Source organism: Erinaceus europaeus, chromosome 7 (genome assembly GCF_950295315.1).
Source record: "Erinaceus europaeus chromosome 7, mEriEur2.1, whole genome shotgun sequence".
Taxonomy (NCBI): domain Eukaryota; kingdom Metazoa; phylum Chordata; class Mammalia; order Eulipotyphla; family Erinaceidae; genus Erinaceus; species Erinaceus europaeus.
Window position 1 is genome coordinate 116,575,923 of NC_080168.1, and position 21,688 is coordinate 116,597,610.

General features: G+C 41.9%; 1 protein-coding gene across 1 annotated transcript; it reads left to right on the top strand.

Moving 5' to 3' along the window:
• Nucleotides 1-678: 678 nt before the first annotated feature.
• Nucleotides 679-20,019, top strand: LOC103107461 (olfactory receptor 10AD1-like). The gene is made up of 3 exons (XM_060193376.1): nt 679-804; nt 2,556-2,671; nt 19,056-20,019. Exons 1-3 carry the CDS (start codon nt 679-681, stop codon nt 20,017-20,019), a joined length of 1,206 nt encoding a protein of 401 aa, XP_060049359.1.
• Nucleotides 20,020-21,688: the final 1,669 nt, after the last annotated feature.

A 21,688-nucleotide genomic window follows, 5' to 3' on the forward strand; every position in this document is an offset into this window, starting at 1 on the left:
ACTGCTTGTGAAGTGACCCACCTGCAGGTGGGGAGCCGGGGCTCAAACCAGGATCCTTGTGCCAGACTTTGCACTTTCCACCACTTGCGCTTAACCTGCTGCACTGCCACCTGACCCCCCCCCCCCATACAATTTCTTTTTCATACATCTCTGGACCTACATGCAGAATCTCAGTATTCAAAGGAAGGTCACTGTAGGTATGTTTACATATGACTTTCTCTCACTTGTTTTTCAGATGACTGTGTGAAGGATAAAAAGCTTCAGAGCTAGTTTGCTTCCATTGTCATAGCTAATAAAGCAGGTGGATCCAACTTCACTCTAGGACTCAGTTGGAGGAAAGATAGGGACGATAAGAAGAGATAAATCTTACAAGATGGAGGGAGGAACAGTGCACAGCAAGACCTTCAGCTATGAAATGAAACTCAGGTTCTTTCAGTGTATTCATCATCTAGATTGTCTCTCCCTCCACTCCCCACCATTTTTTTTTCTTGTCATTGTCAGGGCTTCACCACGCCAGCCTGACATTTTATTAAGAAGGAATGTGTCCTCTCACTCTTGGCTAATAAAGATAAATGTATTAGCCACTCAGGTGGATCGTATATTCTGTGGCTTGGAGTCAGAAGCCTTCTGCCTAAAGGCTGCTTGCAATCTAATTTCACTTGTTTAGAATTTGCAGAGATGGTAGAAGGAAGACAGGCTTATAAATCCTACATTCTCCTTGGGAAATCTTCACTCTACAAGCAGCAGCCAGTTGACAGTTTTCATTTTACGTGTTTAATTTCAAAATCATTCCGTCGCCGTTATGTAATTTGGTTTCTTTAAATCTTTTTATTTATTTATTTATGATTGGATAGAGACAGAAAGATTGAGAGAGTAGGGGGAGATAGAGAGGGAGAGAGACAGAGAGATAGATACCTGCAGCCCTGCTTCATCATTCGTGAAGTTTTCCCCCTGCAGGTGAGAACCAGGGGTTTGAACTTGGGTCCTTGCGCACTATAGTGTGTGTGTGTTTAACCAGGTGTGCCACCACCTAGCCACCATTATGTAATTTGGTGCCTCCATTCTGTCCACTGATTGTAAATTTGGTAACAAGCATCTCTGTCTTCTGATAAGAAACTAGTATTCATCACTGATTCTGCCTTTATATGATTCTCACGTATCTGTTAACAATTCTATCTACAAAAAAAAGGGGGTGGGGTAGACAGCATAATGGTTATACAGAGATTCTCATGCCTGAGGCTCTGAAGTCCCAGGTTCAATCCCTCGTACACCATAAGCCAGAGATGAGCAGTGTTCTCTGTATCTTTCTCTCTCTGCATCTCTCTCAATAAATAAATAAATAATCCTTTTTATGACTACTTTCTGCTTATCAAAGTATCCCGTCAGAAGACTGAGCTTAACTTTTGCTCTAAGATTTTCAAAAAATGCCTTTTTCTAAGAACAAATTCTTTGAATGTATCATTAGTAGAGATATTTTCTTATACCTGATATTTTGGGGGTCTGCACATTTTCCCAGTTTATTATTGCATTGTGTTGCTTATACTCCACAACTTAACTGAAGCCTGACTTGCGTTCTGAACCATACCGAATTATATTTGACTTGTGAAATGCAACAATTACCCTTAACTGCACTGCAGACTCTACCAACACTAAAAATGCCTAGAAAACATACTTTGGGGGGGGGGGGTTTGCAGGTGGTAGTTCAGCAGGTTAAGTGCACATGGCACCGAGCCCCTGACTCCCCACCTGCAGGGGAGTCGCTTCACAAGCGGTGAAGCAGGTCTGCAGGTGTCTGTCTTTCTCTCCCCCTCTCTGTCTTCCCCTCCTCTCTCCATTTCTCTATGTCCTATCCAACAACAATGACAGCAATGACAATAAAAACAACAATGATAAACAACAAAGGGCCGCAAAAGGGAAAAAATAGCCTCCAGGAGCAGTGGATTTATAGTGCCAGGCAATAACCCTGGAGGCGAAGAAAAAAGAAAGGAAAGAAAAGGAAAGAAAATATTTGTTCGGGTGGGCAGGTTAGAATTTCCTACAAGACTTTAAGACTTTGGGTATTTTGAGGTTTACTGGCAGTTAAAAGCATGAGTGTCACATATACATATTTTTCCATGTTTCCAGTAACCTACAAAAGGAGCAGTCAATGAAAATGTATTGAGTTCCTTCTCTATTATAGGTAAGTGTTCTGTGTGATCTATATAAATATGCGCAAATATTTTGCTTGAGTAAATCCATTTTCTTTTAGTCAGTTTTACAAATTAGAAAGCAGGTTCATAGAAACAAGTTGACATCACCAGTAACATCAAGTAATGTAGACAGTTAGAATGTTTATGACCATGGATTCTGCTATTCATTCAACAAATAGATATTGAACAACTGCTGTGTGTCAGGCAGAGTGCCAGGCAGGACGCTGGGCTGTAACATCACTGCCGACAAGCTCCTAACCTGCAGGAGGAAACAACACTGCTGAGTGTCTCCTCTAGCAGTGAAGACTTCTCTGTGGATGTGAAAACTGAGTTTTTCCTAGTGAAAGAAGGGGTTTTCACATATAGAAAATATCTGAAGAGGGACAAGGGAAAGCCAAGAGAAGCGGAATAGTGCACGCCGAGGTCTGGATCTGGGGCCTTACAAAACTACAGCAGGTTTGGGGCAAAGCTGTATTTGGAGTGTAAGCTGTCAGTAGGAGAGCAGTGGGGAATAAAGAGCATTTATCAGCACTTAGTGGCAGTTTAATAGGGAGACTAGAAAGAGGGGAGTAGAAAGGAACTTTCTGGTTCCAGATCTGCATGTAAATGCTCAGTTAAAACCATTAACACAAGGCTAGGAGGAGGATCTTCCCATAGACACTGATAAGAAGCAGGCTGCTCTCTGTCCTCTGACTTTACTTTTTAATGATTTGGGGGTTTTGTTTGTTTGTTTGTTTGTTTGTTCTTTTGTTTCCCTTGTTGTTTTTATTGTTGTTGTAGTTATTGTTGTTGTCCTTGTTAGATAGGACAGAGAGAAATGAAGAGGGGAGGGGAAGACAGAAAGGGGGAGAGAACAACAGACACCTACAGACCTGCCTCACCGCCTGTGAAGCCACTCCCCTGCAGGTGGGGAGCTGGGGGCTTGAACCTGGATCCTTAAGCTGGTCCTTGTGCTTTGCGCCACATTTGCTTAACCCTCTGCGCTACCGCCCAACTCCCAGGTTTTTGGTGTGCTTTTTTTTTAAGATTTATTAATGATAGAGAGCGGGCAGAAAAAGAGCATCACTCTGGCACAGTAACTCTAAGGAAACGAGCAGTTCAGTGAGAAAAAATAAGACTTTAATGTTCAGCTTATGAAGAGAACCCTATGGTAACACAGCAACATAGCAACATCAAATTTTTTTCTTTTTTTTTTTCCCCTCTAGGGTTATCGCTGGGGTTCAGTGCTAGCACTACAAATCCACTGCTCCTGGCAGACATTTTTTTTCCATTTTATTAGATAGAACTGGGAGAAATTGAAAGAGGAAGGGGAGATAGAGAATGGGAGAAAGAGAGAGAGAGAGGCCTGCAGACCTTTTCACCACTTGTGAAGCCTCCATCCTACAGGTGGGAAGCAGGGACTCGAACCCAAATCCTTGCACGGGTTCTTACACTTAGGACTATGTGTGCTTAACCGGGTGCACTGCCGCCCCGCCTCTGCAACATCAAATTTCTAAAAGTAAGTTTGTAAACCCTCTGTGGGTTTCAGCTGCTTTTGAAAAGTTGAAAAAACTGTAGACAAATGTTTTCACCCAAACAACTTCAAACATTCACAAAAATGCTTAAGACACACCTATTAATCCCTTAGTGATCCATGGACACCAGGATAAGTATATCAACCATAAAATTTTCTACTAGTTGAGTGAGTAGAGGTGAAAGACCACTGCAGGATGGTTTCACTTATATGTGAAATCTGGAGCACTAAACCTGTGAACTCACAAAGAAGAAAGGGACTATAAAGAAACTGGTCTCTTCAGACCCGTGTGAGAACTAAGGTGGTTGGGGGTGGGGCACACACAGAACTTTGGTGGCAGATGTGGTGTGACACTATACACTGTAATCTTAGAATCTTGAAATATACCATTAATTGGGAGTCAGCGGGTAGCGCAGCAGGTTAAGTGCACGTGGCTCGAAGGATCCCCGTTCGAGCCCCTGGCTCCCCACCTGCAGGGGAGTCGCTCCACAGGCGGTGAAGCAGGTCTGCAGGTGTCTTGTCTTTCTCTCCCCCTCTCTGCCTCCCCCTCTTCTCCCCATTTCTCTCTGTCCTAACAACGATGACATCAATTACAACAATAAAAAACAAGAGCTACAAAAGGGAAAATAAATAAATGTAAAAAAAAAGAAGAAAAAATACCATTAATCACAAGTTTAAGAAATGGCTTAGGGGAAAAAAGCTTTCTGCCAGAGATAATGATACTTTTCTGCTTTAAAGTCACGAAGCAATGCTTTTGATCCAAAAAGGTAGTGAATTTAAGTATAAGTAAAACAAACAAACAAGTTTCAAGCTGTGAGAAATTTGAAATTACTGGAGGCACATTTTATTTCAGACCTGCAGGATAAAATCAGGCCATATGGAGACGCAAAATCTCTAAAATAACCGACACGGTGTGAAAGACTGGAGAGTTCATTTACCTCTGAAGTGAATCAACTCCATGCCCAAAACAAACATATTTTGTTAATTAAATAAACAACACAAAACTGTGTTATGGCTGCTTCCTGGGGCCATGGCCTGGTGGAAAGCAGCTGAGACACTGTGGCTAACTGTTGGACATTCTCAGATGTGCTGTTCCTTTGCACTGCCCCTCTTCAGTAAGTGTGACAAGAGCCGGAGTCTTGCATTAATGAGACTTTTTCCCACCAGTCTAGCTGACAATAGCACGCTTTGTTCTCCATGCTCTTGTAGCTTCTGTCCATTAACTCACCAGCGCTGCACTTTGAGAACTCAAAGTTGGTCTACCAGTAGTATCTTTTCCTCTTGTCATCTGCCGGACATCATTGTGACTCATACTTCCCATTAATGTATCAAAATTCTTTCATATTTTAATTTATTTTTTATAATTTTTAATTATTTATTTATTCCCTTTTGTTGCCCTTGTTGTCTTATTGTTGTAGTTATTATTATTGTTATTGCTGTTGTTGTCGGAAAGAACAGAGAGAAATGGAGAAAGGAGGGGAAGACAGAGAGGGGGAGAGAAAGACAGACACCTGCAGACCTGCTTCACTGCTTGTGAAGCGACTCCCCTGCAGGTGGGGAGCCGGGAGCTCAACCCAGGATCCTTACGCTGGTCCTTGTGCTTTGTGCCACCTGCGCTTAACCCGCTGCGCTACCATCCAACTCCCTCCATTATGCATTCGATAGTCAACTCACCAATTTACCTTCCTACGAATAGTTCCAAAGGGTTCCTTTCCCCTGTGTCTTCATCAATACTTGCCTTTCTTTTCTTTTTCCTTGTTAAGATTTATTTGTTTGCATGCTTGCTTATTTATTTATGAGAAAGAGAGAGAGGGAAATAGAACAAGAGCAGTATCCTGGTATATATGTTGCCGTGGGTTGAACTCAGGACCTCATGCCTGAGTCTCCAACACTTTCTCTACTGTATCACCTCCACAGCCATGATTTCTTGTGTTCTTCGCAAGTCTTTTTAACAGGTCTAAGATTATATCTCAGCGTAAATTTAATTTACAATTCTCTGAAAATGTTAGCAGTAAGGATCCTGGTTCGAGCCCCCAGCTCCCCACCTGCAGGGGTTCAATCCCCCATACCACCTGCTCTGGTAAAATAAATAAATAAATAATAGATAAAAACAAATAAAAACTAAAAAAAAATGGGGGCCAGGTGGTGGCACACCTGGTTGAGCACACATGTTACAATGCGTAAGGACCCAAATTCAAACAAAACTCCAGTTCCCACTTGCAGGGTTGAAAAGCTTCAGGAGTGATGAAGCAGGGCTGCAGGTATCTCTCTGTCTCTCTCCCTCTCTATCTCCCCACTCCTTTCAATTTCTGTCTTTCTCTATCCAATAAGGAAAGATAATCAAAAATAAAATAAAAACTAAAAAAAAGTTCTCTAGCATATAGCATACTGTATCCAATTTTAGAAAATTTTCTTGCCAGAAATAATATTTACAAGGGCGTGTTTTATTACATTCCAGGATGATATGAGGTTACCTTGCATCTAAAGAATGATGAACACTGGACTCGGTGGTGGCACACCTGGTTGAGTGCACACATTATAGTGTGCAAGGACCCGGGTTCAAGCCTCCAGTCCCCACCTGAAAGGGGAAAGCTTTACGAGTAGTGAAGCAAGGCTGCAGGTGTCTCTCCCTCTCTATCACCCCTTTCCTTCTCAATTTTTCTGGCTGTCTCCATCCAATAAATAAAGATAATAAAAGATTAAAAAATAATGATGAACATCTTCCTATTTTCTTGCTGACATTCTTCAGCTAACAGTTAAGAGACATGCCATTCTCCAATCACAGTGCTAGAATTCATCAGCTAAGCATGAGAACAAGAAAGTCAAAACGAATAGTATTGAAAACAAAGTCAAAATAAGTTTATTAATCAGTAGATTATGTGATGTCTTGTACTACAAAGTCCTGTGCACATATAGCTTAGTAATCTTAATTAAGTGAGCATTCATCACAACTGTTTAGGTGATAGATAACTAACATGGTCATCGGACACAATTTTTCTTCCAGGTTGGCTCACCAGGTCAAACTGACTTCACTGGATAAGTTCCTCAAACACCACGGGGCTTTATTATTTGCCACAGTGATCCAGTAATAAACATCATTACTTGCAGAGCAACAAAATGAGGTAGGATGTGACTTTCAAGATGTCACCCATTTATATAGACACGTGCTTGATGGGTTAACTTTTAATGACAGATAATAAGGAGCTAGTTGCCAAAAGTCACAGAATTCTTTGTTGTACAATAAACCACAAGTAAGCATATATTATTGAGGTCCTAGTAACTCTTTTTTTTTCAGTTTTTATTATCTTTATTTATTGGATAGAGACAGCCAGAAATGGAGAGGGTAGGTGGAGACGGGAGAGAGAGAGACCTGCAACATTGCTTCACTACTTGTCTTTTTTTTAATATTTATTTATTTATTTATTCCCTTTTGTTGCCTTTGTTGTTTTATTTTTGTAGTTATTATTGTTGTTCTTGGATAGGACAGAGAGAAATGGAGAGAGGAGGGGAAGACAGAGAGAGGGAGAGAAAGACACCTGCAGACCTGCTTCACCACCTGTGAATTGACCCCCCTGCAGGTGGGGAGCCAGGGGCTCAAACCGGGATCTTTCCATGGGTCCTTGCGCTTTGTGCCACATGCAGTTAACCCGCTGCGCTACCGCCTGACTCCCCACTTCACCACTTGTGACGCTTTCTTCCTGCAGGTAGTGAATGGGGGCTCGAACCCAGGTCCTCGTGGCATTGTAACATGTGTGCTCAACCATCCGGCCCCGTCCTAGTAATTTTTTAATTAATTTATTTATTCCCTTTTGTTGCCCTTGTTTTATTGTTGTAGTTATTATTGGTGTTACTGATGTCATTGTTGTTGGATAGAACGGAGAGAAATGGAGAGAGGAGAGAAAGACAGAAGGGGAGAGAAAGACAGACACCTGCAGACCTGCTTCACCACTTGTGAAGTGCCTCCCCTGCAGGTGGGGAGCCAGGGGCTCAAACTGGGATCCTTATGCTGGTCCTTGCGCTTTGCACTACGGGCGCTTAACCCGACTCCCCCCAGTAATTCTTTAGGTCTAACGTCAGCTCTACTTGGACAAGACTTCTATGGGATGCAATTCACTGACTTCTCTTCCCCAGATATGTTCCTTGGTTCCAAACTATCCTTTGGGTACAAGCTTCCAATTCCTATATGAGATTAAACAGTATATCCTGTCCTTTCTTGTTATATCCATATTCACACACACACACAGACACACACAAAAAAGAACAACAGGAACAAGAACAAGAGGTTCTGGGTATTAACCTACGGCCCAAATACTACCATAACCTATCAGGAAATCGCTTAGAGGAAAACCAGAGCTAAAAACAGTGACAATAACATGACACGCATCTTAGAAAACTAAGAAAGACATGAAGAAGAGAAGGAAGTTCAGTGAGAGACAGATAAATAGTAAACATCCATCACCAAAATGAGAAAAGAAGAAGGATAAGGGGAAGCAGAAAGAGACAGGGGCAGCAAGTGTATATTAGACATGGAGAAAAAGAGCAAGAGAAGAGCCAATGAAGAGAGAGTGGTCCAGGAGGCGGCACGGTGCATAAAGCGCTGGACTCTCAAGCATGAGGTCCCAAGTTCGATCCGCAGCAACACATGTACCAAAATGATGTCGGTCTCTCTCTTTAAAAAAGAGACTTTAGCAGAACTGGAACTTAAGTTGGTAGGAATGTAGCAAACATCTTCGGGCTTCTGAAAATAAAAGCAATCTATCTGACATATACTAATTTCAAAATGAGATTTAAAAAAGATTAAAAGGCCGAGCAGTGGCGCAGTCAGTTAAGCACACATATCACCCTGCACAAGGACCCAGGTTCGAGCCCCTGGCTCCCCACCTGTAGGGGGATGCTTCACAAGCAGTGAAGCAGGTCTGCAGGTGTCTATAGTTTTTTCCTCCATCTCTACATCCCCTCCTCTCTCAACCTCTTCTGTCCTACCCAATAAAATTTAAAAAGGGGGAAGGAAAAATGGCCAATGGAATGATGGATTTGTAGTGCTGACACCAAGCCCTGGTGGCAATAAAAAACTAAATAAATGTACAAGAGAAACTTAATATATAGATTATAACTTCCTAACATTATAGTAGTACAATAAAAGCAGAATTCTGAAACTTCATTTACTGATGAAGAACAAAAACAAAAGAAGACAAAAACAGACACACTCTTGGAAGAAAAGGGACATATTAAAGCTTTCTGAAGGTCCATTCCAGGTAGTTTGGATCTGTGTCCTCCTCATAGCTTTCCTTCCTTCCTTCCTTCTTTCCTTCCTTCCTTCCTTCCTTCTTTTTATTTGAATTTTTATTTGTATTAGTGATTTAATATTGATTTACAAAATTGGAAGATAACAGAGTATAACTCTGCACCATTCCCACCACCAGAGTTCTGGATCCCCAATCCCTCCATTGTAAGCTACAGCAGTTCTCCTAAGGCTGCAGATATAGGTCTATTATGTTTTCTATAACCCTCTGTCTATATTTGTATGTATTTAGCCTCTTTTGGGGGGTTCCTTTTTTTTTTCTTCCTAAGTCGCAGATACACCTGTTATTACATCCAAATATCCCTCCCCTTTTCCTTTCTCTCCTTATGGAGTTGGAGATCAGAGACCTCTGGCCATCCTCCCCCTGTCATTTCTTCCCCACTGGGAGTATGGATCAAAACTGGTTTTGGGGTGCAGAAGATGGCAGATCTGGCTTCTGTAACTGCTTCGCCAATGGACATTGATCCATACCCCCAGCTTGTTTCTATCTTTCCCTAGTAGGGTAGGGCTGTGAAGCTGTGAGGTTCCAAGACAAGTTGGTGAGGTTATCTGCTCAGGGAAGTCAGGATGGACTTATGATAGTGTCTGCCACTTGGTGGCTGAAGGTCTTCAAGATACAAAGCTGGACAAAATGATTAATGAACAGGAAACAAAAAAGTAGGAGTAGAGCAGATGAGACTAGAGATCTCAGAATGCAAAGAAGTTAGGAAGCCCATTCTCAGCATACTCTTAGTGGCCCATGACTATCATAGTGTTTTGCTTGAGTTTGATAGCTAACATGGAGTTGGACAAAACTATTGTGTGAGAGGATGGTAAGGGCTAGATAATTGGATTAGGGCAGAAAGGAGCTCCCATTCTTGAAAAAAAAAATGAATAAAAGTAACTATTTACCTCACCAGCCTGACCCAGGGCCTATATATATATATATTTGGCACCAGAGCCTGTGTGATCACTGAGTCCCTGCTGGTCTGAGCTCACAGTCCATGGTCACAGCTAGAGACAGAGCAGGCTGCACTCATTTCAGGACCAGTCTTCCTCTAGTGGCAGGACAGCATGACCCAGCCTCCCTTCAGAGACTGGAGAAGTCCTTATCATTGCTGCCTTATGATGAGAGCAAGGTCCTGGGTAGGCCTGAAGGAGAGCTTATGATCAAAGTGATCAAAGTTCCTGATCAAAGTGGGCATTGATGCTGGACAAAGGGGTCCATTAGAGGTCTAGGCCCATCATGTTTGTGTGGGAACTCAAGGATTCCCTGACTAGGGCTCTAGATATGGTGAGGTGGTGTGATATTGACCAAAAGGTCATTATTAAGTAAGCCAGTCTCTTGCTCTTATCCAACTTTTGTAGTCCTCTCTTTATCTGGCAACCTTAGACTTTCTCCCAGTTGTTTAAGCTTCCAGTGTCATTTGTTGTTGGTGTCTGGGATTTGTCTTCTTTGGGCCTTTCTGATAGATTGCCTAGCTCATAGCATTCCTTTCCACCCAATGATGTGTAGCCTTAAATTCCAACCAGAGCAGAAAAAGTATCTCACACTAAGAGTTCATACGAGGCCCTGTCTGTGTGCAGAGCATTTGTTGTTAATGTCACAGCTGCAATCACTAGAAGAAGAAGACAGAGAGGAGACAGGCTAACTAGGAAGCGCTGAGCGTGACTGAAGCCAGAGCTATGGAAACCATTCTTGCCTAAGAAACAGTCATAAAGGTTAGAGTACTTGTATTTTTTTTTCCTCAAATTTCAACCATTCCTCACTCCAAGCACCTGATATGCTAGAACTGAACAGTGCTTTGATTTTGTAGTCTCTCTTTCTCATGTATAAAAATATTAATACAAATTTAAATAGGTGTACAAAAACTGAGCAGTTTTTTTTTTTCAGAAAAATATGTCCTCAACTATCTTTCATGTCCTTCTAAAAAATAATTTTTCTTAGGGGCCGGGTGGTGGCGCATCTGGTTGAGTGATATGTTACAGTGCGAAAGGACCCGGGTTCGAGCCCCTGGCCCCCACCTGCAGGGGGAAAGCTTTGCAAGTGGTGAAGCAGGGATGCAGGTATCTCTCTATCTATCTCCTCCTTCCCTCTCAATTTCTTGCTGTTTCCATCCAATAAATAAAGATAATAAAAAATTAAATAATGATAATATTCTTTAAAATGACAGCCTCTATTTTTTTCACTCAAGCACTCTTTAAGCCTTTCCCCATTCAGCATAGGCTATAGACAGAACTCTATTAGCTTTTCATTCCTTTCGTTTGTTTGTTTTTTGTTTTTGTTCTTTTACCAGAGCACTGTTCAGCTCTGGTTTATGATGGGGAGGGGGGGATTGAACCTGGGACTTGACAGAGCCTCAGGCATGAGAATCTGTTTGCATAGTCATGATGCTATCTACCCCTACCCAGCTTTTCAATTCTACAAAATGAATGGTTGGAGGGGAGCAGACACTCACAACTTTGGAGCCAGGTGGTGGTGCACAAGGGCCTGGGTTCAAGCCCCCAGTGCCCACCCACAGGGAGAAAGCTTTGCGAGTGGTGAAGCAGTGCTGCAGGTGTCTCTGTCACTGTCCCTCCATCTCCCTGTGTCTTCCTGATTACTCTCTCTAGCCAATAGATAAATAAGTAAAAAGACAAAAAACAGAGGGAGAGAGAGAGAGACAACTTTGGTGGTGGCAAAATTGTACCTCTCTTGTTTTATGTTTTATTTTTTATATAATTTTAATTTATAAAAAGGAAACACTGGTAAAAACCATAGGATAAGGGGTACAACTCCATACAATTCCAACCATCAGAACTCCACATCCCATCCCCTCCCCCTGCTAGCTTCCCTATTCTTTATCCCTCTGGGAGCATGGACCAAGGGACATTATGGGGTGCAGAAGGTGGAAAGTTTGGCTTCTGTAATTGCTTCCCCGCTGAACATGTGGTTGACAGCTTGATCCATACTCCAGGCCTGTATCTATCTTTCCCTGGTGGGGTGGGGCTCTAGGGAAGTAGGGCTCCAGGACACATTGGTGAGGTCATCTGCCCAGGGAAGTCTGGTTGGCATCACGATAGCATCTGGAACCTGGTAGCTGAAAGAAGAGTTAACATACAAAGCCAAACAAATTGACTGATCATGAACCTAAAGGCTGGAATAGTTCAGATGAAGATTTGGGGGTCTCTGTTTTGTAGATAGTCAGTAGGCCTATTTTAGTTATGTTCCAAAAGGCCCGTGACTATATTAGTGGGTTTTTTTTTTCTTTTCTTTCTTTTCCTTTTTGTCTTTCTTTTCCTTTTTTTCTGATATGCAGGTGGACCCAAGTTATTGTCTGGCGAGATGATCATGGCTGGAAAAAGGACCAAAAAACTAGGTCAGGGAATAGAGCAGCTCCCAAATATGGGAAAGGTGTATAAATGTTGTTGACTGTAAACCCCATCAATTTGATCTGACCTTGGGCCCATATTCAACTTAGGAGCCTATGTGACCTCTGCATCCCTGTAGATCTGAGCTCACATTCTGTGGTCATGAGTAGGAATGTTCCAAGCTGCCCCAATTTCAGAACCCGTCTACCTCAGATGTAGCATAGAGTATGTTGTCCAACCTCCTTTCAGAGGATGGAACATTCTCTATCATTGTTGATCCTTGTTGAGGGCAAGGTCCTATGGGGGCCCACAAAGGGGTCTATTGTGTTATTCCTGGTAGAGATAACCAGTAACAATTGAGAGAGGGATTTATTCAAGGTCTAGGCCCATCATGTCTGTTTGGGAATTGCAGAAATGTCAACCCTTCAGCCTCATTACTTGGTGAGACCTTCCCTTTCATAGGATTCTTTCATTCCATTTCAGGTGGTTCACTTCCTAACAAAGTCCCAAAACCTAGATATAGACCATGTCCTGTGAGAGAGAGCATATGTTCACATTGTATCCATAAATTAGGGCAAAATATATACCTGAAAGCAAAAGTGCACAATAGTCTGCAGTGAGTCAGTATATGCAGCAAGCAAGTAGAAAGACCTAAAAGGACATCATAAAATTCGTAGTGAAGGGGTCGGGAGGTAGCGCAGCAGGTTAAGCGCACATGGTGCAAAGCACAAGGACTGGCATACAGATACTGGTTTGAGCCCCTGGCTCCCCACCTGCAGGGGGGTCACTTCACAAGTGGTGAAACAGGTCTGCAGGTGTCTATCTTTCTCTCCCCCTCTCTGTCTTCCCCTTCTCTCTCCATTTCTCTCTGTTCTATCCAATAACAACAACAGCAATGACAAAACAATAAATACAACAGGGCAACAAAAATGGCCTCGAGGAGGAGTGGATTCATGGTGCAAGCACCGAACACCAGCAATAACCCAGGAGGCAAAATAAAAAATAAAATTCATGGCACTTCCAGAGGCAAGGCTACGAGCAGCAGCAGATCTCTTTCTCTCCTCTCCTCTCCTCTCCCGGATCAACTAGGAATACCAAAGGAGACCACCTGGGACTGAAACAAGACAGGACTAGAACTACTGCAGGAACACACTAAATCACCAGTGAGTACAAACACATGTGGCTGGTGACAGAGAGGAGAGAGGGGCCTAAGGAGAGATTAAGTGACTGCTAACAGTCCAGCAGTTTATCAGTTGAGACACCACCTCCAGTCTGCTCCACCAACAAGGGGAAAGCTGAAGGGAGGAGAGGACTCCCCAGAGACTCACCAAGTGCAACTCTGAGTCTCTATTGCTACTGCCCTCAGAATCTGGAGCAGCGGCAGGGAGTGACACCAGGGGACAGAGATCTAACCAGGAAACTCAGGAGAAGACCTATACCTCGGTGGCGTAGCATTGGGGCTGTGAAAGTCTCTTTGCATAACCACTGGATTATCTCTGTCACACCCTGCTTTATCCCTTGGCAGGAGTCAGTGATTAAGCTAAGAAGCCTATTTATAGTTTAAAAGCCCTCAGGCTCCCATAGCCTACAGGGAAGAAAAAAAAAAGAGGCTTTTAAACCACTGAGCTCCAACTCAGGGATTAAAATACTATTGAAACAACTGTTAATTTCCACCACTGTAAACCCTTTAATTAACTTACTTAGACACAAGTCAATCCAGGCAATAGTGATCAGTAATTTGAAAAGTACTGAGAGAGGGAACTCAGAATACATAAAATGGTTAAAACAACAAGAATAAATATTGGAGAAGTGAACCAGGACAAGAGTCCACCTAAAAGCCCCCAAAGGGTGAAGTACAAAATAATGAATTCAACATCCAAACACTAGCTAAGGAAATAATCACATGAGTGAGTAAAGAATTTGAAAGAACTGTAATCAGAAATACAGGAACAACAAATGAGACTCTGGAAGAAAATACTAATTTTCTCAAGGTTATTAGAGAGCTGAAAGCTGAACTAGCTGAGCTTAGAACACAACTGGCTGAACAAGCTAAAACATTATCAGAACAGGGTAACAAAATAGATGAACTCCAGAAAACAGTAGAGGGCAGAGAGAATAGAATCAATGAGGCTGAAGACAGAATTAGCAAGACTGAGGATGAATTAGAGACAACTAAAAAAGAAGTAAGAGATATTAAAAAGAAATTAAGAGATGCGGAAAACAACAACAGAGTCCTATGGGATGACTTCAAAAGAAACAATATATGCATTATTGGCCTACCAGAGGAAGAAAGAGACGGAGAGGAAGAAAGCATTCTGAAAACTTCAGAATAGCTGAAAACTTCTCTAGTCTAGACAACATCAAAGACATAAAGATTCAAGAAGCCCAGAGGGTCCCAAACAGAATTAACCCAGACTTAAAGACACCAAGACATATCATACTTAAAATGGAAAGGAATAAGGATAAAGAAAGGATCCTGAAGACTACAAGAGAAAAACAAAGAGTCACCTGCAGAGGAAAACCCATAAGATTAGCAGCAGACTTCTCCAAACAAACACTAGAGGCCATAAGAGAATGGCAAGATATCTATTGAGTGCTCAATGAGAAAGGCTTTCAACCAAGAATACTATATCCTGCTAGACTGTCATTCAGACTAGATGGAGGCATCAAAACCTTCTCAGACAAGCAACAGCTTAAAGAATCAACTATCACCAAGCCTGCCCTGAAAGAAGTTCTGAAAGGTCTCCTATAAACAGTCAGACCATCATAAATAGGACATATATCAGAACACTCTAAAACTCTACCAGAATGGCATTAAAATATCTTCAATCTTTGATATCAATAAATGTCAATGGCCTGAATTCACATATTAAAAGACACAGAGTAGGAAGATGGATCAGAAAATACAACCCAACAATATGCTGTCTACAGGAAACTCACCTAACTCAACAAAACAAACACAGACTGAAAGTGAAAGGATGGAAAACTATCATACAAGCCAATGGCCCACAAAAAATGGCAGGAACAGCTATTCTCATATTTGACATGATAGACTTTAAAATAAATAAAATTTAAAAAGATAGGGATGGACACTGTTTAATGCTCAGAGGATCAGTCAATCAAGAGGACTTAACAATTATTAACATCTATGCACCCAATGAGAAGCCATCTAAATACATCAAACTTCTACCGAAAGAGCTACAGCAATATATTAACAGCAACACAATCATAGTAGGGGACTTCAACACCCCACTCTCTCAACTTGACAGATCATCCAGGCAGAAAATCAATAAAGACATAATGGAGCTAAATGAAGAGATAGATAAACTAGAACTATTGGACATTTTCAGAGTCATTCATCACAAGAAACTGGAATACACATTTTACTCAAATCCACATGGGTCATTCTCAAAGATAGACCATATGTTAGGCCAAAAAGACAGCATCAGCCAATTCAAGAGCACTGAAATCATCCCAAGCATCTTCACAGACCACAGTGGAATTAAATTAACACTTGGCAATCAATAAAAGATTAGTAACAGTCCCAAAATGTGAAAGCTCAACAGTACACTTCTTAACAACTTCTGGGTCAAAGAGGAAATAAAGGAAGAAATCAAAATGTTTTGAGAGTTCAGTGAAAATGAAGACACAAGCTATCAAAATATTTGGGACACAGCTAAGGCAGTACTAAGAGGGAAGTTCATAGCTATACAAGCATACATTAGAAAGCAAGAAAAAGCAAAAATAAACAGGCTGATTGTACATCTTAAAGACCTAGGAGAAGAAGAACAAAGGAACCCTAAAGCAACCAGAAGGACGGAAATCACTAAAGTTATGCCAGAAATCAGTAACATTGAAAATAGGAAAACCATACTAAAGATCAACGAAAGTAAATGTTGGTTCTTCGAAAGAGTGAACAAAATCGACAAACCTTTAGTCAGACTCACACAAAAAAAAAAAAAAAGGGAGAAGACCCAAATAAATTGGATACTAAATGAAAGAGGAGATATCACAACAGACACCGCAGAAATTCAATATATCATGTGAGGCTTCTATAAACAACTATATGCCACCAAACTACAGAACCTGGAAGAAATGGACGATTTCCTATATACCTACCAACTCCCAAAACTAAGTAAAGAGGAAGTAGATAACATAAACAGGCCCATCACAGCTAATGAAATTGAAACAGTTATCAAAAATCTTCCCAAAAATAAAAGTCCAGGACCAGATGGTTTTACAAATGAATTCTATAAAACCTTCAAAGAAGAACTAATACCTCTACTTTTAAAAGTCTTCCAGAAGATTGAAGACACTGGACTACTCCCTTCCAGCTTCTATGAAGCCAACATCACTCTGATAGCAAAAGCAGACAGGGACCCAACCAAAAAAGAAAACTACAGACCAATATCTCTGATGAACATAGATGCGAAAATATTGAACAAAATTCTAGCCAACCAGATACAGCAGTATACTAAAAATATTGTTCATCATGACCAAGTGGGGTTTATCCCAGGCATGCAAGGTTGGTTTAATATATGTAAATCAATCAATGTGATCCACCATATCAGCAAAAGCAAGACCAAAACCACATGGTCATATCAATAGATGCAGAGAAAGCCTTTGACAAAATCCAACATCCCTTTATGATCAAAACACTACAAAAAATGGGAAACTGTGTTATAGGGCCATTGTCATCAAAACTGCTTGGTACTGTAACATGAATAGACACACTGACCAGTGGAATAGAATTGAGAGCCCAGAAGTGAGCCCCCACACCTATGGACATCTAATCTTTGACAAAGGGGCTCAGACTATTAAAGGGGGAAAGCAGAGTCTCTTCAACAAATGGTGTTGTAAACATGAGTTGAAACATGCAGAAGAATGAAACTGAATCACTGTATTTCACAAATACAAAAGTAAATTCCAAGTGGATCAAGGACTTGGATGTTTGACCACAAACTATCAGATACTTAGAGGAAAATATTGGCAGAACTCTTTCCACATAAATTTTAAAGACATCTTCAATGAAATGAATCTAATTACAAAGAAGACTAAGGCAAGTATAAACCCATGGGACTACATAAAATTAGAAAGCTTCTGTACAGCAAAAGAAACCACTATCCAAACCAAGAGACCCCTCACAGAATGGGAGAAGATCTTTACATGCCATACATCAGACAAGAGTTTAATAATCAACTTATATTAAAAGCTTGCCAAACTCAACAAGACAACAAATAACCCCATCTAAAAATAGGGGGAGGACATGGACAGAATATTCACCACAGAAGAGATCCAAAAGGCCAAGAAACACATGAAAAAATGCTCCAAGTCTCTGATTGTCAGAGATATGCAAATAAAGACAACAATGAGATACCACTTCATTCCTATGAGAATGTCATACATCAGAAAAGGGAACAGAAGCAAATGCTGGAGAGGGTGTGAGGTCAAAGGAACCCTCCTACGCTGTTAGTGGGAATGTAAATTGGTCCAACCTCTGTGGAGAGCAGTCTGGAGAACTCTCAGAAGGCTAGAAATGGATCTACCCTATGATCCCGCAATTCCTCTCCTGGGGATATATCCAAAGGAACCCAACACATTCATCCAAAAAGATCTGTGTACACATATGTTCTTGGCAGCACAATTTGTAATAGCCAAAACCTGGAAGTAACCTAGGTGTCCAACAACAGATGAGTGGCTGAGCAAGTTGTGATGTATATATACACAACGGAATACTACTCAGCTGTAAAAGAAATGGTGACTTCACCGTTTTCAGCCGATCTTGGATGGACCTTGAAAAATTCATGAAGTGAAATAAGTCAGAAACAGAAGGATGAATATGGGATGATCTCACTCTCAGGCAGAAGTTGAAAAACAAGATCAGAAAAGAAAACACAAGTAGAACCTGAAATGGAATTGGCGTATCACACCAAAGTAAAATACTCTGGAGTGGGTGGGTGGTGAGAATCCAGGTCCATGAAGGATGACAGAGGACCTAGTGGGGGTTGTATTGTTATATGGGAAACTGGGGGATGTTATGCATGTACAAACTATTGTATTTACTGTTGAATGTAAAACATTAATTCCCCAATAAAAAAAATTTAAAGAATAAAAATTCATAATGAAATAGTGTCTACTTAGACATAGATATCCTCCTCACCTACTTGCTATTACACTTCCCTCACTCACTCCAAAGCTAACCTTATCAAAGTAAGAACTGCAAAAGCTAAATAAGGGTTAGAGACTGGATATATTCTTTTATTATTCTTTTTTTAATTTTTTAAACTTATTTTAAAAGGAGACATTAACAAAAACATAGGATAAGGAGGGGTACAACTCCACACAATTCCCACCACCAGAACTCCGTATCTCATCCCCTCCCCTGATAGCTTTCTTATTCTTTAACCCTCTGGGAGTATGGACCCAAGGTCATTGTGGGGTGCAGAAGGTGGAAGGTCAGTCTTCTATAATTGTTTCCCTGCTGAACATGGGCGTTGACAGGTCGATCCATACTCCCTGCTTAGAGACTGGCATATTCTAGTGATGACTCTTTAGTCACTATCAAGCCACTCCATCAGATGGGGACCTCTATTGTTTTATAATCTTGTCGTCACTATTAAATAACTAGGTAAAAATGAATGCTGGCTCTCTAGACCTAGCACAGTATGTTAGTCTACAGATTATATCAACCATGTTTTTCCTGTCCTTCCCTCTCAAATAGGTCCAGAGCTGCAGACCTCAGGAACAGCAGCACCATCACAGAGTTCGTCCTGGTAGGCTTTGAGCACAGCTCCCCTTCCACCCGGGCCTTGCTCTTTGCCCTCTTCCTAGCCCTCTACAGCCTCGCCATGGCCATGAATAGCCTCATCATCTTCATCACGTGGACAGACCCCAGGCTCAACAGCCCCATGTACTTCTTCCTCGGCCACCTGTCCTTCCTGGATGTCTGCTTCATCACCACCACCATCCCCCAGATGCTGATCCACCTGGTGACCAAGAACCACACCGTCTCCTTTGCCACCTGCCTGACCCAGATGTACCTGGTCTTCTGTGCGGGTGTGGCGGAGTGCATCCTCCTGGCCTTCATGGCCTACGACCGGTATGTTGCCATCTGCCACCCGCTCAACTATGCCCAGATCATGAGCCGGCAGGTCTGTGTGAGGCTGGTAAGTACTGCCTGGGTCTTTGGCATGATCAATGGCATCTTTCTTGAGTATGTATCATTCCGGAATCCCTTCTGCAGAGACAACCATATAGAAAACTTCTTCTGTGAGGCCCCCATAGTCATCGCTCTGTCCTGTGGAGACCACCAGTTCATCATGAAGATGATCTTCGCTGATGCCATAGTGGTGCTGCTCAGCCCCATGGCGCTCATCGTAATCTCCTATGCCCTCATCCTGGCCTCCATCCTTGGCAGAGCCTCCTCCTCGGGTCGAGGGAAGACCTTCTCCACGTGTGCCTCCCACCTCACCGTGGTCATTCTTCTGTACACCTCAGCCATGTTCTCCTACATGAACCCCCGCAGCACACACGGGCCTGACAAAGACAAGCCTTTCTCCCTGCTCTACACCATCATCACCCCCATGTGCAACCCCATCATCTACAGTTTTAGGAACAGAGAGATGAAGGGGGCCATGGTGAGGGCCCTTGGGAGGGCAGGCCTGGCCCAGGCAGAGTCTGTCTAGCAGGAAGGCTTCTGAAAGGGGAGATTCCACCACCCCCCTAGTCCGCCAGCTCTGTGAGCCTGGTAACTCTCCAAAGACTGTTCCTAGCTTCCTTTGCACTAGGATCATGCCTGGAACTTTCTATTGACATTTAATGGTGATCTCCTTGGCTTCACTTCAAGTATGGATTGATCCTCCCAAATTTCTCTTAAGAATGTATTTTCGAGGGTTAGTCAGTAGCACAGCAGGTTAAGCGCACGTGGCGCAAAGCTCAAGGACCAGCATAAGGATCCCAGTTCGAGTCCCGGCTCCCCACCTTCAGAGGAGTCACTTCACAGGCGGTGAAGCAGGTCTGCAGGTGTCTATCTTTCTCTCCTCCTCTCTGTCTTCCCCTTCTCTATTTCTCTCTGTCCTATCCAACAACAACCGCATCTATAATAATAATAACTACAACAATAAAACAACAAGGGCAACAAAAGGGAATAAATAAATAAATAATTTTTTAAAAAATTAAATCCCCAAGAGTCAAGGAAATTTCAGCTGTCATCTGCACTGCACAAGAATGTGAAAAAAACATCATAATCTACACATGTATTCGCTTCTACATAAACTTTCCCACTAGGCTACATGCATGTTGTGTAACCTGTTTCCTTTTAATACACTCACATCTCCAGAGACTCTATTCACACCTCTATCTTCTGCTGCCCTTGCCCCTATTCTGTTATCTATAGTCTACAACAAGGGTTTCAGCTGGGGATGATTTCTCCTCTAGGTTATCTGGCACTATCTGAAGAAATGTTTTGGGCTGTCACCGATAGGAGCATAGAGCAGGAATGCTGCTAATCCTCCTACAATACACAGGCCCTGATAACAAAGAGGGATGTTGTCTAAGACACATGGTCAGCAGTGTTGAAGTTGAATAACCCTGATCTAGGAAAAAAAGCTATTTGGAGACAGTTGGGGTAGATAACATAGTGATTATGGAAAAAGTTTGTCATGCTTGAGGCTCTGAAGTCCTAGGTTCAATCCCCTGCACCACCATAAGCATCTCTCTCAAAAATAAAAGAAATAAAATACTTTTTTAAAAAAGCTATTGGGAGAGAAGAATTGGAAAGATAATGAATGATATTGCTGTGGAAAGAGAAAGAAAAAGAAAAGAAAGAAAATAGAGTACAGGTTTCCATCCATAACACTATTTTCAAGTTGACTGTGAATAGGATTTCTTTTTGTTGTTGTTGTTGTTGTTGTTGTTTTTATTGATTTAATAATGATTGACAAGATTGTAGGACAAGAGGGGTACAATTCCATACAATTTCCACAACCAGTGTTATGTATCCCATCCTCTCCATCAGAAGTTTCCCTAAGCTTTATCTTTCTGGGAGCATGGACCCAGGATCATTGTGGGGTACAGAAAGTGGAAGATCTGGCTTCTGTAATTGCTTCTCCACTGGACATGGGCATTCACAGGTCAATCCATTCTCCCAGCCTGTCTCTATCTTTCCCTAGTGAGACAGGGCTCTGGAATGGTGGAGTTCCAGAGTACATTGGTGGGATCATCTGCCCAGGGAAGTCAGGTTGGCATCATAGTAGCATCTGCAACTTGGTGGCTGAAAAGCATTAAGCTATAAAACAGGAAAAAATTGTTTTATAATCAAGAATCTAAAAATAAGAATATAGCAGATGAGATTTG

Bases quoted from the DNA above. Each gene is read 5' to 3' on its own strand.
- LOC103107461 (XM_060193376.1), top strand. From the start codon at position 679: ATGGTAGAAGGAAGACAGGCTTATAAATCCTACATTCTCCTTGGGAAA. The intron at 805-2,555 runs GTAATTTGGTTT...TTTCACATATAG, and splicing joins AATCATTCCGTCGCCGTTAT to AAAATATCTGAAGAGGGACA. The intron at 2,672-19,055 runs GTAAGCTGTCAG...CCTCTCAAATAG, and splicing joins GGCAAAGCTGTATTTGGAGT to GTCCAGAGCTGCAGACCTCA.